Source organism: Xiphophorus hellerii, chromosome 18 (assembly GCF_003331165.1).
Source record: "Xiphophorus hellerii strain 12219 chromosome 18, Xiphophorus_hellerii-4.1, whole genome shotgun sequence".
NCBI lineage: Eukaryota > Metazoa > Chordata > Actinopteri > Cyprinodontiformes > Poeciliidae > Xiphophorus > Xiphophorus hellerii.
The window spans coordinates 6,471,476-6,486,724 of NC_045689.1; the positions used below are offsets into that span (position 1 = coordinate 6,471,476).

The 15,249-nt window shown below is 35.5% G+C and overlaps 1 protein-coding gene across 1 annotated transcript; it reads left to right on the top strand.

Moving 5' to 3' along the window:
* Positions 1-41: 41 nt before the first annotated feature.
* Positions 42-12,955, top strand: treh (trehalase (brush-border membrane glycoprotein)). The gene is made up of 15 exons (XM_032590650.1): positions 42-141; positions 2,408-2,508; positions 2,579-2,726; positions 3,324-3,411; positions 3,621-3,721; positions 3,810-3,902; positions 4,493-4,609; positions 4,697-4,819; positions 5,840-5,889; positions 6,735-6,935; positions 8,076-8,293; positions 10,216-10,327; positions 10,934-11,046; positions 11,126-11,179; positions 12,634-12,955. The coding sequence occupies exons 1-15, from the start codon at positions 59-61 to the stop codon at positions 12,769-12,771; spliced, it is 1,740 nt and encodes a 579-aa protein (XP_032446541.1). The 5' UTR covers positions 42-58; the 3' UTR covers positions 12,772-12,955.
* The last annotated feature ends 2,294 nt before the right edge of the window (positions 12,956-15,249 follow it).

A 15,249-nucleotide genomic window follows, 5' to 3' on the forward strand; every position in this document is an offset into this window, starting at 1 on the left:
GGGGCAGGTATATAAATAGACCTGGAAGCCGATCTGCCACTTCGACTCATCGCTCAAAATGGAGAATCGTGTTGTCTTCTGCTTTTCATTCATAACTCTGTTTATTTGTGTGAAATGTTCATTGCCTCCTCCATGCGACAGGTGAGATAATTACTACAAAAATCCAGTTTAACTTCTGCTTTTTGTTTAAAAGTAATATTTAAACTTACAGAAAAAAGAATGAAGCATTTGTTAAACTATATTTGGTTCTGTTGGCTGTGTTGAAGGTTAAAGTTCATGCTCTGTTTAAAACAAAGGGGAAATTGCTTTTAATTCTGTTTTTATTTACTTAAAATTTTATTAGTGATTTTGAAAACCTTTGATCTTAATGGCACTGCAATAGAAGGTTTAAAATAATTATCTGTTAATGACTTGCAGATCTTTATTTCACATCAAAGTCCATTCTGATAACTTTGGGAAAAAATCCATTTTACGAGCAGGGGCGTCATTTCAATGTGGAAATGTAGGAAAACCTGTACTTTTAGGTAAAAATGCTTAAATCGAACAAAAATGGAGCCTAAGGAATATACACATCTTAATAAATGGAATAAAGTCAAAGATTGTGGGGTTAAAAATGTTTTGATTTTTTTTTTTAGTAATTTTGATTAACTTTGCATAACTAAAACCATTTCAGACATTTCAGTCACTTGCGAACTTTAAAATGTCAGAATTACTAACAAAAAAACCCGACTTTAAATACAGGAAGGCCAGCCTGCACTCGCTTCCTGGTCTGGGCTCCTTTTACATAAATTACTGCAGCAAAGAGCTGTTCAGAAATTTGGACTCCTATTGGTGATTTTTCATATGGCAGTTGCACAGGGCACCATCTTCCAATGGGCAGCGCAAAACTACTAGATAAAAATACATATATGTTGAAAATTCTGACTTTCAAGTAAAAAACAATTTACTGGAAAGCCCTTGGAAGCCAGATTTCCCACTAGGAAACTGGGAGCAACACCAGTTATGATTTCTGGCTCACTTCATGTTTCAATATGGCCGCTCCTCACAGAACGTGTAAAAGTGCGTCTAAAGTCTGTGTTCCAAGGAGTGCTTGTAGCTGTAAACAGAGAAAATTAAAAGTGGTGTTTGCGTACAAAACATAAACCTTAAAATATTTAGAACTGCTGCAAAAAGTGTTTATGGACACGGACAGCGCGGCAGGAAGCATGAGCTACAGCGATGACTTGTTGTCACCCGAGCTTCAGGCTCTGTTGGAAAAAGGTTTACCAGGAGAGCTGGTCAACCTTTCCTGGTAAAGGAATTTCACCATCTTGAAATTCAAACTTCTTATCTGGAGCTTCATAAAAAAAACAGCACAATACCCATAAATAAAAGTGGTATCAATGCTGTGTCATTGTCGTATTTAAAGCCTGCTGTTAATCCTACATGAGTTGGTTCAAAAGTTGGGTTACATAATTAGAAAATGTCATGTTCAAATAGATTAGGTTCATCATATTTTTTACAGATAAGTCAAAGTAATCTAAATGGATTTGCATTTTACTCCTGCATTTACAACATAAAATATATTATCCTTGCAAATCCGTCTTGATTCCAGCAGCAGCTTGATTCTCTTGAATCATTCTCTTTTCCATTACACTTTTTCCTTCCACTAAATTTTCCATTAAAAGGCTCGGATATTCTGTTTCTTTAGCGCTTGTATTTTGTGGCTTATTCTTCCCCTACATCAGGTGTCTGAAACCTTAATCATTTATTTCCCTCAGTCCACCAAAATAAAATAAAATTAGAGCCATAAACAAAACACAATTTTATTTCTAGATTATTTTTATATTTTAAAACAAAAACTTGAAAATGTTAGCAAAAATAAGATGGATACATTTTCTTCTATGAGATGTTGATGTAATTTTGTATATGAAGAGCATAGTTTCCAACAAAGACAAGAAAAACTAAAATTATATATATGGTACTTTTTGTGTCTTTTTTTTGTAGAAATTTAATCCAATTATTCTAAATGAAAAATTACACAAACGTGTTTATTTCTCTACAAAAATAATTTGTCTCTTTGGTTTTATATGACATTTACATTTTCTAAGAAACTGAATCTTAGGCACTTTGTTGTGAGCCAAAGTTAAATAAAACATAATATTTGTGCTTCATAAAATATATATATATTTTAGTGTATGGTCAATTTCCCAATAAATCACATAATATTCCAATGAAATACGTAACATTTTCTTGTTTCTAACTTGACAAAATATTGTTTGAGAAAATGTGCTTGAAATAGAAAGTTTTAGTAATTTTATTTAAATTTATTACATCAACCTTTATCCCAGTTTGCTTATGCATTATCCCACTGGGGTTTATTATGTTCCAGTTGGAGTTTCTTAATGGTTTCTCCTCCTTGTTTCAGTGAAATCTACTGCTCAGGCCCCATCCTGCATCACATGCAGGAAGCAAAGCTGTTCAACGATGACAAACACTTTGTAGACATGAAGCTGAAGTCGCCTCCTGGTGAGTCTGTGCCTCTATAAAAATGTTTTGATTAGACATTTATTATTATTATTTTAAAAATCTTCCACAGGTGAAGTTTTGGCGGCTTTTCAAACGCTGTTAAACGAGTGGCCAAACTCCAGCATCCCAGCCAAGGAGCTCCAGGAGTTCCTGGAGGCAAACTTTGACAAACCGGGGACGGAGTTTGAGACGTGGACGCCGACCGACTGGCAGGAAAAGTGAGTTCAAGTTGTTCCACTCAGGTCTACGGAACAGAATTAGGGCCAAAAAATAAAAACGTTTCAGCAAAAATACTTTAATCTCAGAATTCGGATTCTGTGTCAACTATGTCAAAATTTGAATAAATAGCCAAACATTCCTAGGTTCCTGCCAATTCTGTTGTTCGTATATGAAAATGATCACATAGTTGTGTTTTTTTTTTTTCATTTGTATACAAATTTACCTGCTAGATTTGACTGATAGAGCATAAACAATTCAAACCATTCTGATTCTGAGACAAAAATGTCAGAATTCTGTGATTATAGTCAAAATTCTGAGAAAAAAAAGGAATTCTTGGTCTAAAAGCAGAATTCTGAGGAAAAAACAGAATTTTGAGATTTAAAATCAATTTTGAATTCTGCAAAACAAAAATTGAGTGCTACGGAAAAAAAAGTCCGAATTTTGAGGGGAAAATAATAAAATTCTGAGGAAAAATATATAATTTTGAGAAAAAAATCTGTATTCTTTTTTTTTCAGTGGCTCTAATTGTCTTCCGTACAGATCTGTGTATTTTGTAGCGGTGTCTGGCTAACAGGAGACGTGTCTTTCTGTGGCAGGCCGCGGTTCCTGAGTGGAATCGCAGACGAGAAGCTGCGGCTGTGGGCGGAGCAGATTCACGGCCTGTGGAAATCTCTGGGCAGAAAGGTGACGATTTCCAGCTTCGTCACCCAGATGAGTTACAGTTTCACTCTTAGTAAACGCGCGTTAGCAAGGTTAGCATGTTTTCACGCAGCAACCTGCAAAAGTATTCAAACCGCTTTAACTCTTCCACATTTCATCCCGCTACAGCCACAATCGAAATTTATTTAATTGAAAGAAATGAGGGATTATTCAAGAACAAATCTCTCCTCCAGATGCAAACCAGTGTCAAAGATCACCCGGAGCTCTATTCTCAGATTTTCACCCCAAATCCGGTCGTGGTTCCGGGCGGCCGCTTCAGGGAGTTCTACTACTGGTGAGCCAGCAGTTTGACCAATCACTGCCGTCAATTTGACCGTTGTGACCCCATCAGCCAATCAGGACGCTCCCTTCACATTCAACAGGGACTCCTATTGGGTCATCAACGGGCTCATTTTGTCGGAGATGACGGAAACGGCGTACGGAATGATTCAGAACTTCCTCTTCTTGGTCGAAAGGTATTAAAAAACGCCGGAAGTTCGTGCAGAAGTGTGGTTTCCATGGCAACGGGGTTCGCCTGAGTTTAGGTCGCCCTAGCTTGTTTTTTGTTTGTTTGTTTTTTTCCGTTTTCCGCCATTTTGACTAACATTTTGACTAAAATCCCGCCATAATCTATTTTTACCCATCAGTTTTTAACTCAATAATGAAACTTAATTCCACTTTTATTTTTTATTTTGTTTACTTTTTATTCAACGAGCTGAACAGATAACCCACATCTCGTCATCATCACGCTGGAATCGAGTAAAATTTCACTAATTGATGTGATTATTTTATAAAAGGCGACGGAAAAATCTGACGCCCATTCGTCATTTTTGACAGATTTGACACAACTTTATTTTCATACGACTTTTTCTAGTATTATTTCGACTTTATTCTCGTAATTGTATTCATTTATTTTTCTTAGAATAGCCCTAATACTCTGTCGTAAAAGAATTTAATAGATAAATAAACATGTCAAAGACGGAAGATATTCGGTTAAGTCGACCCCTGATCCAGAAACATTTTTAAGATTTAATAAAATAATAAATTTCTTGTGATTCTCCCTCAGATACGGGTTCGTTCCCAACGGCGGGCGGGTTTACTACGAGCGGCGCAGCCAGCCTCCCTTCCTGCCGCTGATGGTGGAGAGCTACTACGGAGCAACCGGCAACCAGCAATTCCTCCGGTGATTTTTCTATTGTTAAACCATAAAAACAAAATGGCGCCGTCACATCTCAGGCTGCTCTGCACTTACACTCCCGTTCATGTTTAGCGGAGCTCTACCGGCTCTGGAGACGGAGTACCGGTTCTGGATGCAGAACCGTTCAGTAACTGTGACGGTAGCCGGGTCAGAACACGTTCTGAACCGGTTCAACGTGGAGGCGGACCTGCCCAGGTAACGCAGGAACTAATTTAAAACTTCTGCCAAAGTTTTTTTATGTGGCTTTCTAGACTCCAGGTACATAAATAGAAACTATAAAATAGCATTTGTCTGCTTAAATATGATTTTATTAATCAAATCAAAACAGCTTACAGCGATTTTTGTCGCACCAGAAAGAGGAGTAAATGTCTGCCACAAACTCAGAAATTTTTAGATTAATCTCAGAAAATCTCAGAAAGAATAAAGGGAATTTTGAAAAGTGGAACATTTGCTTGAATTTTTTTTTTGATTTTGAGATTAATGTCAGAAATATTAAAGAAAAAGAGAACATTTCTATGTTTGGGAAGTCAAACAATTGGTTGAAAAAATAGAAATCGTATTAATCTCAGACATTTTCGAGAAAAAAGGATGAAAATTTTTGAGTTTGAAAAGTGGAAAATTTCCTAGAAAAAAACTTTGAGATTAATAGCTTAAATTTTCTTGAAAAAATAAGGACATTTCAAAATGTGAAAAGTCACTAAATTTCAATATGCTTAAAAAAACTCAAAGTTTGAGATTAATCACATAAATTTTTTGTAAAAATAAGGACATTTCTGAGTTTGAACAGTTTAAATTTTACTAAAAAAAACAGAAATATTGAGTTAATCTTAAATTTTCTAAAAATATATATATGTATGTCTGAGTTTGTGAGAAAATACTTAGATAATTTACTGAAGAGAAAGTATAGAACATTTATGAGTTACATTTAAAAAGTGTAAATTGTTTTTTTGCAGCTCAGAATGTTCGTTTCTGAGGAACAAGGAAATTTCTTTTTAGATTAATCTCAGAAATGTTCCTGAAAAATATGGAAATTTCTGAGTTTGAAATGTGGAAAATTTGCTACACAAAAACGCAGAAACGTCCCACAGATTGAGTTAGAAAAGTAAAACTAAAGGAAAGAAAAACTCTGATTTTCCAAATCTTAAGCAGTAACGTTTGTGTTAAAAAACAATATTATCTGCATCTTTACTCACATTAATTTGTTTTTGCTTCCAGGCCTGAATCGTACACAGATGATCTGGAATTAGCCGAAGGACTCTCCGATGGTAATAAATTATTAAAATTATTATTCCTCTTCCTCAAAAGAGACATTTTTGCTTTTTATACTTAAATTGTAGAACAGAGGTGAACCTTTCATTCCTCCACTCCAACAGTTTATTAAAACTGTAAATAGAGTAAATAGAAAAAAGGGAGGACATTTGTCCAAAAAAAACCTCAGAAATGTTTTGACTAATTTCATACATTTTCTAGAAAAGAAAACAAGAAATTTTCTGAACTCCAAAAGTCTAAAATTGACTTTAAAAACAACTTCAGCCTCAGAAGTTTTCTAGAACATTTCTGAGTCTGAAAACTCAAACATTTGTTTGAAAAAACTCAGAAATTTTGATATTAATCTCAGGAATTTTCTAGAAAAAACCTTTGGAAAATACAAAAGTTTGAAAAGTCAAAAAACTAATTCCCAAAGAATTTCACTAGAATTTCACTAGAAATTCTCAGAGTTTTGCTTTTAGCAAGTTTGGAGTTCAGAAATTCTGTTGTTTTTATTTTTTTGTAAAAACATTCTGAGATTTATGTCAAACTTTCAGTTTCTTCTTGCAGATATTCTACTTTTCAAATATTTCTTTGTGTTTTCTAGACATGTTCTGAGATTAATCTCAACATTTCTTATATTTTTTCTACCAAATTTTCACCTATTCTGTTCCCTTATTTTTTCAAAGAAATTCTGGGATTAATCTGAAACTTTCTGAGGTTTTGTTGGAAATTTCCTCTTCATGTTTTGTCTTTCTCTCTAAAATGGCCTGGTTGTAGTTTCCCTGTAGCAGCGAAGCGATGCATGCGTAGCAAACGGCCCTGGATGTGTGAATGTTTCTCTCTTTCTCTCTCTCTGCAGAGGCCAGACAGCTGCTGTTCATGGATCTGAAGGCCGGCAGCGAGTCCGGCTGGGACTTCACGTCCCGCTGGTTCATAAACGCCAGCGGCCAGAACGACGGGACGCTCAGAGACACGCGGACCAGCCAGATCCTCCCCGCCGACCTGAACGCCCTGCTCTGCCGCAACGAGAGACTCCTGGCCTCTTTCCACCGGCTGCTGGGTCAGATGCTGACCTCTGACCTCCACTTAGCTTTCAGCTCCCAGCTGGTGTTGCATAAAGACTAACAGTCGCATTTACTCAGTTACATTTACTTGAGTAACTTAAAAAAAAAAAGAAAGTACTTTTAAGAATATTTTTATGCTGTACTTTTTTTAGTTTTACTTGAGAAAAATGTGTGGATTTTTTATCCGGTGTCAGTAACTTCACTGAATGAAGAACAAAAGTTGAAAAATTTAGACTTTTGAAACTCTGAAATCTCCTTTTTTTTTCTAGAAATTTTGTAATAGAAATCTATATATTAGATCTATATATATTTAAAATCTGTATATTATATTTTCTTTTTCAAAATATAAAGTTTTTTTTCAAGCTAATTTTAAAAATTTTAAATTTCTGAGACAAATTTTTAATTTCTAGTTTTCTTACTAACCAAATTTACGGCTTTTCAAACTTAGAAATTTTCTTACTTTTTTCTAAAAATAAATTCTGAGATCAATTAAAAAAATTCTGAGTTATTTTCAAGCAAATATCCCATTTTTCAAACCAAGACATTTTATTGATTTTTCTAGAAAATTTCTGAGATTATTCTTAAAATATTTTTACTTTTTATTCTACTTTTTAATTTTACTTTTCAAACTCAGAAATATTCCTATTTTTTTCTATATATATATTTTTTTTTGCTTAATCTGAAAATTTATGAGTTTCCTCCATCTAATTTTCCAAATATAAAACTTAAAAGTTTCTTAATTTCTTGCAAAATTTCGGAGATTAGTCAAAACTTTTTTGAGTTTTGTCTACCAATTATTTGACTTTTCGAACTCAGAAATATCCGTATTTCTATGCTGGAAATTTCTGTATATTTTTTCCCAGTAAATTTTCCAAATTCAGAAATATGAAAACTTGGGAGTTTATTTTTCTAGCAAATTTTGGGTAATATTTTTGGATTCTCTACCCACAAACATGTTTTAACCAGAAATTCACCAGACGCAGACACACACCTGCAGTTTTTTATTAAATTTTCTTAATTTTTTATTGAAAGAAACGGAATTGGAAATATTTTCTTTTGCCTGATTTTGTTATTTTTTGCTACTTGTATTTATTATTGTCATTTTGCTTGTGCGTGACGATGCCGTTCTCCGACAGGTAACAACGAGTCGGCTGCTCTGTACGAGCGAGCGGCGGCGCGCAGGACGCAGGCGATGGAGGCGCTGCTGTGGGACGCAGAGAGGGGCGCGTGGTTCGACTACAACCTGCTGACGAACTCCAAACATTTTGACTTCTACCCGTCCAACCTGGCGCCGGTCTGGGCCCAGTGCTACTCCCAGCCGGACATGGGGGAGAAGGCGCTGCAGTACCTGAAGGTGGGAAGCTTCACTCTGCATCAGAGTCAAACATTCAAAACTTTTATTTGTTTTGCTGGCTGGATAAAAACGAAGCAAAACATTTATCATATTCAGTGTTGGGATCTAAATAGTTACCTTTACTCCAGTAACATTTGGAAAAAAAATCTACTTTTATGAGTATTTTTACTACGCTGTACTTTTATTATGAAGTATTTCAACTTTTACTTCAGTAAAACGTCTGGATTTTCTACCCACTGAATGAAAAACAAACATGATTTAAACAAAAATTCACCAGACAGACACACACCTGCAGTTTTTGTCAAAGTTTCATTTAAAAGTTTTTTATTAAAAGAAACGGATTTAGAAAAAAATTTTTTTTTTGCCTGATTTTATTATTTTTTGTTACTTTTATAAATAATTTTCTTTTTGGTCCATAAAATGGCAAAATTTCCACTTAACTTTATATTTTGGTCCATCTGATGATGTAATTTTTAAATATCAAATGACTGATAGTTTGATCCATTCTTGAGTAAATTTTTCTCTCACTTCTACTTCACTGCTGCCTCAGTCTTTTTTATTATTTTTTATTTAATTTAGACAAAATACAGTACAGACCAAAAGTTTGGACACACCTTTTAATTCAATGAGTTTCCTTTATTTTCATGACTATTGACATTGTAGATTCACACTGAAGGCATCAAAACTATGAATAACACATGTGGAAATATGCACTAAACAAAAAAGTGTAAAACAACAGAAAATACCCCTTATATTCTAGTTTCTTCAAAGTAGCAACCTTTTGCTGTGATTACTGCTTTGCACACACTCTGCATTTTCTTGATGAGCTGCAAGAGGTAGTCACCTGAAATGGTTTTCACTTCATAGGTGCCCTGTCAGGTTAATAAGTGGGATTTATTGCCTTATAAATAGTCATGAAAATAAAGGAAGCCCATTTTAATTAGAAAGTGTGTCCAAACTTTTGGTCTGTACTGTAGGTGCAACAAATTAGAAGAACGGAATGAAAATAAGTAGCAAGAGAGCAAAAATTACAACCTTAAAAAGGAAAAATACAAAATTTTTGGCAGATTTTGTTAGAAATTCAGCACAAATTGAGATTTTAAAGCTGTTATGTTGGTACAATACTTTAGAAAATACAAATATAAAAATAAATAGGCAAAAAAATGCATTAAGCTTAGGTTTTAGCTTGATAAATTTACAGCTGTGTATATCAAATTTTGCTCTTATGGAGTGTTCAAACAGGAGAAACCACATAATATAGTTTTAATTTAATATAAGAGCATTCCCAGAAAAGATGAGTGATGCTTTCCACAGAGCTGTGGCAAAATGGAAACAATAAACAGAATTACATCTATGCAGAATCTCAAAACGTTTTAGTTATGAACCAAACATCTTTCCAGCAAATATCACCAAAGGTATGATCCCAGGAAAATGAATTTTTATGGTCTCTTATTAGCCATTTGCTGTCTTACTTAAGTGCAAATATTGCAAACTTTCTCCACAAATCAGTAATTTTTATTGCAAAAACAATCAAAATTGTGAAATCCTGGACTAGAGTGAAGAGATGTTCAGCGTTATTAAATGTTAAGAAGTGTTTACAAAACTATTGATATTTTATCTGTCAGTACATTCATAATATTCATAATCTTGATATGATATGAAAATGAGAAGCTGATCATTAAGTTTATAAGAAGAAAAAGGCTCATTAGAGGAGTTTAGGTTTTATCTTCATGGAGGTTAAAGGTCACATTGACTCTTAACATCTATTTGGTTCTCAACTGTTTCACACTAACATCAAAAGTTTCTAGATTGTTTTGCAGCTTGAAAGGTGCAAAGGTTTCTTTCTGGCTGCGCCAGCAGATGGCGCTGTCACACCGCAAGGCTTTTTCACTTCTCGTTTTCTTCCTTTGGCGTCTGCACAGGCGAGCGGCGCTCTGGACTTCCCCAACGGCGTGCCGACGTCACTGAGGGACTCTGGGCAGCAGTGGGACTATCCCAACGCCTGGCCGCCTCTGCAGCACATGCTCATCGAAGGTGGGAAGCACAAAAAAAACAACATAAAATTAAATAAAAACAACAACTTCCTGAAACCATGGGAGGACTTCATGAAGCAAATTCAGATTATATGACTCATTTTTTTTTGGATTTGTACTAAAAAATCAGGAAACATAAATATTTAAGCTCATTTGTTGCTATTTTTAGTAGAAATACGACCAAACCTCCCACTTTGAGATCTCAATTCATCACACTTGGTTTCCATTTAAATGTGTTTATTACATTCACATCAGACACACAGCTGGAGGGATTGTTTCCTGTCATATTTTTTTTATCTGGCATCTTCCTCAGTGATGCTCTGATGGAGCCTGTGTAGCAGCTCTCTCTATTTTCTTCTTGCTTCGGGGGATTTTTTCCTTTCAGTTTGGTGTGCATGAAGTGAAATACATGCTCACCTGCATTGAAATCAGGTAACAGATTGGATCAGAAAAATAAAAAAATGCACCACTGGGACATAAAAAACTAAATCTCGCCTGCTGTCTTGTATTCTGAGGTTTTTCTGTGCTACATTGTTGTAATAAGAATGAATTAGGGTAAAATATTTGAGTGTTTTATGTTAAAAAAGGAGAGATTTTGCTTTTCCAGGTTTGTCCAAACTGTCTTCAGAGGAGGGAAAGAAGCTGGCGTTTGATCTGGCGCAGCGCTGGATCAACACGAACTGGCGGGCCTATGAGATATACAAAGCCATGTTTGAAAAGGTGAGTGTGTTTGTGCTGCTTCAGAGCTCAGATCGCGCTCAGATGGCGCATCGTGTAATATTCGTCTCCGCCCCAACAGTACGACGTGAACGGAGACGGAAAACCAGGCGGAGGTGGAGAATACGACGTCCAGGTGACTCCCTCCTTATGTTTCCAGTTGGTATTTTACGCCAATTCGGTGTATTTTACTTGAGTTTTGTGAATTGATCCAACACAAAGCAGTGCGTAGAGGTGAAAGGGAAGGAAAATAACTCAAATAAAAACACAAAAATAGGGAAGATGGCTGACGGGACAGATGCTTAGAAAACACTCCGAAAGGGAGGGAAGCCATAAAACGTCATTGCTGAAGAAGCTGGATGTAAAATCAAAACATTTTAACAGAAAGTTGAGTGGAAGGAAGAAATGTGGTGGGGAAGAATTGCAGCTTTTGGGACAATCTTGTCTTTGAGTGTTCCAAAAATGTTTTTAGTATTATTATCATATATCTCCTGGCTCCAATGCTTAGTACCAACTGTGAAGCACGGTGGTGGAGGTGTGATGGTTTGGACTTGTTTTGTAGTGTAAAAGGGTTATAAACTGATCTTGAACGTTTCTGTGTTTCAAAGTTTTCAAAAGACAAACAGAATTAGTGTAATTGTCTGACAGCTGAAGATTCGTACAAACTGGGTCATTAATAAGGAAAATTAAGTCCAGAACAAAATGGCTGCCTGGCTGAAATGCAGAAACAAATGACTGGAAACGTCAGTGAACTAAGAAACACTGTAGAGAAGGTCTTACTTTGAAGAGTTGTTTGTGAGCCTCAGGTTGGATTTCAGTTAATCATTTTATTTAAAGGGGCGGTATTATTTATTTTCCGGGCACTTTTTATTATTTATAGCACAATTGGGTATCTGTTGGTAAATTTTCCATGACAACCATGGTGGCCATTTTGAAAAAATTAAAAATGATCAGTAAAAGTCAAGGCTATGGGCCCAATTATGAATTATTTGACACCAGAAGTATTAATTTGTGATAAATATTGGCAAATTTAGTGCAAAAAATACATTTTCCATAACAACCATCTTGAAAAATATAAAAAATTATCAGTAAATATATTGCAGAGGTATTCATTTGTGATAAATATTGGATAATTTTGTGCTAAAATACATTTTGCATGTCAACAATAATAGCCATCTTGAAAAATCTAAATTGATCAGTAAATATGATTTCTATGGGCTTTTTTCAGTTACCAAAGGCATTCAAATTTAGTACAAAAATATATTCTCCATGACAACCATAGTGGCCATTTTGAATTTTTCATTGGCTAATGCTATTGGGGTTTTTTTTTCTTTCTTTTTCAAAAAGCCGTTGGGAACATCTGTGCCGATTCAGGTCTTTATAATATTTTGAAATATTCAATAATAACTAAACGTGACGCCATCTTCCTTTCCCTGTAGCTAGTTAATGAAAACAAGTCGCGTTTGAGGCATTCGGGACTGAGCAGCACGTCTCTGGCTGTCTGTCTGATGCTCTTTATAAAAATAGAAGCAACACTAACGCTGCTGCTGCTGCGTCTCTCCCCACATCCCTCCTCTCCTCCTGCTGCAGCTGGGCTTTGGTTGGACCAACGGCGTGGCCCTGCAGCTCCTGGATCAGTATGGGGCGACTCTCACCTCGGGAGGCGGCCGTGTGCGCGCTGACCTCCTGCTGCCTCTGGTCGCCTCCGTCGCTCTCATGCTCCGGTGAATCGGAGGTGTCAGAAGAACCCGGCTGAGGCTTGGATTTTATTTTAGCATTCATGTTTCGACTCACACTTCCTCCTCCACGCCTCGTCCACAGACTACAGAGACTAACGAGGATGTTTTTTACCGCAGAGGTAGCTGCAGCAACCTAATATAATTACTGTTAATTGGTTTCATTCCTCTGAGGTGAATAATGTTTGGGTTCCTGAGAAGATTTAATACTTTAGTGCCACTGTAGCTTTTTCTCAGAGATAAAACTGAGATTAAAAATGTTTATCCAACTGATTCAGTTCTTGTACTTATTGTATGGAAGAGGATAAAGGCCACTGAAGAAAAGAAATTAAATTTAGATTTTTTTTCCCTCAGAATTGACATTTTCTCAGAATTCTGATTTTAGCCTCTCAATATTCTGACTCTAATCTAAAAGTTCAGAGTTTTATCACATCATTTTGACTTTAATCTCAGAATTCAGATTTTTTTCTCAGAATTCTGATTCTTATTTTAGAACTGACATTAATCTCGGAATTATGACTTTAATCTCAGAATTCTGATTTTAATCTAAAATCTTTTACTTTTTTCTCAAAATTCTAATTTTAATCTCAGAATTTTACTTTTTTCCTCAGAAATCTCACATTTTCTTAGAATTCTCAGTTTTATCTTCAAATGTCTGACTTTATTTTGACTTTTTTCTCAAATTTCTGATTCTGTGTCCATCTATGTGAAAACCAATATATTCTTAGGTGCATATCAGTTATGTTGTTAAAATCTGGTTAATATGCTAACAAGTTATAATCCCATAACTGTCTACTTCTTGTTATGAGATTGGTAAACAGACTCTTTATCTAGAAGCTTGTCACAAATTTATTTTGTAGATTTTAGTTTTAAGACTAGATTTGTCTGCATGAACAATCTAAAGGATTCTTATTCTGAGAAAAAAAAAGTCTGATTTTTTTTTTCTGATTCTCTTTTGTATTATTGTCATTTTTGTGATTTTAAAAATAAATGAAATATAAAAAAATACTTTAAGTCTTTTGCATTCTGTTCCATCAGTACCAGCATACAAGAATGAAACGCTGGATAACTGTGGCATTAAAATATGTGAATATTGTGTTTTTAAAGGTCGACCACTGAAGCCTTTTTCATTAACTGCGCTGGAAGAAGTGTGTGGGAATTAATTTCGCTCCAACCTTTTCTCCCAGCGGTGCATCACAAAGTGCATATGGAAACGACCTTTGGCCTTTTTGAAAATACACATCTCAAGTGCACATGCAGATGTTGGAAAACATGACAAACATGCATTAATCCAATGCATATATGGTTTTTTATTTAAAGCTGTGTCCCTGCTGATGTTTAAATCAAGTTTGGTTGATGCTTAGTTAGATTTTTAGGGGGAGAAAAACAACTAATTGTGTCTGACGGCTTCTGTATCGCAGCTTTGGTTGGAATCATTCTGTCCCCTCTCTGACAGAGTCGTGTTCCTCTTCTTTTTTTTTTTTAGGTTGTTTAAATTAATAATGGCCTGATGAATCAGGCCAAATCACTTTCCATCAAATTCATCTCAGAAATGGCTGATTTCTCACAGCATTGGACTCTTAAATATTCCCTTCTGCTCAAGGCAACAAATTAGGTTGTCAGTATTACTCAGTGTTTTTCAAATACAGTGGAAAGCAGAATTCATTTGTCACAGATTTCAAATCAGATTAAAATTTTTCTGTTTTTGGTCGCTACACCATTTTATAGTCACATAAGATGTGACTGAAAAGCAGTAGAAGTGCCATGTTTGCTAGTCGCCATTAAAATCTAGAAGAAGAAGAAGAAGAAGAGACATTTGATTAGTTAGAGAAAAAAAATCAAATGTATAAACAACAGTCAAAATACTGTAGATATTTTTTTTTTCCATACAGTTAAATAAAATATGTCTATTGTCACACGGACGTCGCAATGTTGTTTATGCTGCAATGCATTCTGGGTAGATGAGTTATGCTAGGTAGTACGGCGCTAGCTCCGTCCAGACAGAACAGTAATTTTTGCGCGTTGAGTGACATTTAGCCCTTTCAGTTTAAGTGTATTGAAACAGAATGTAAGAATAATTTGAAACGAGGAGGACTGAACAGACGAAGCGAAGAGATTCGGTCGAAAAAGCCGGTGTGTTTGTGCGGCAGCTGCAACCAGCTCCGGTTTCTAACAAACTGTTTACGGTAAGCACTGGGATCAGAATATTTCCTCAAATATATTAGAGTGATGTTTTACAAAGACTTAACGATGCACTTTAAAAATATCTATGTCAATTTGTTTTGAGTTTGCATTAGCTCTTTCCTGCTAACTGTTGGCTCTCCTTACTGGTGTAATGCTGCGTTCCAGTTGTTCTCGAAACTGGGAAATTCCCACTTCCGAGTGGCAAAAAAACCCCCAACAAAACTCAACCGCCCTCAGAAGTCGAATTTCCCACGGGGAAACTCGGAGGAACTCCCGACTCTTCCCA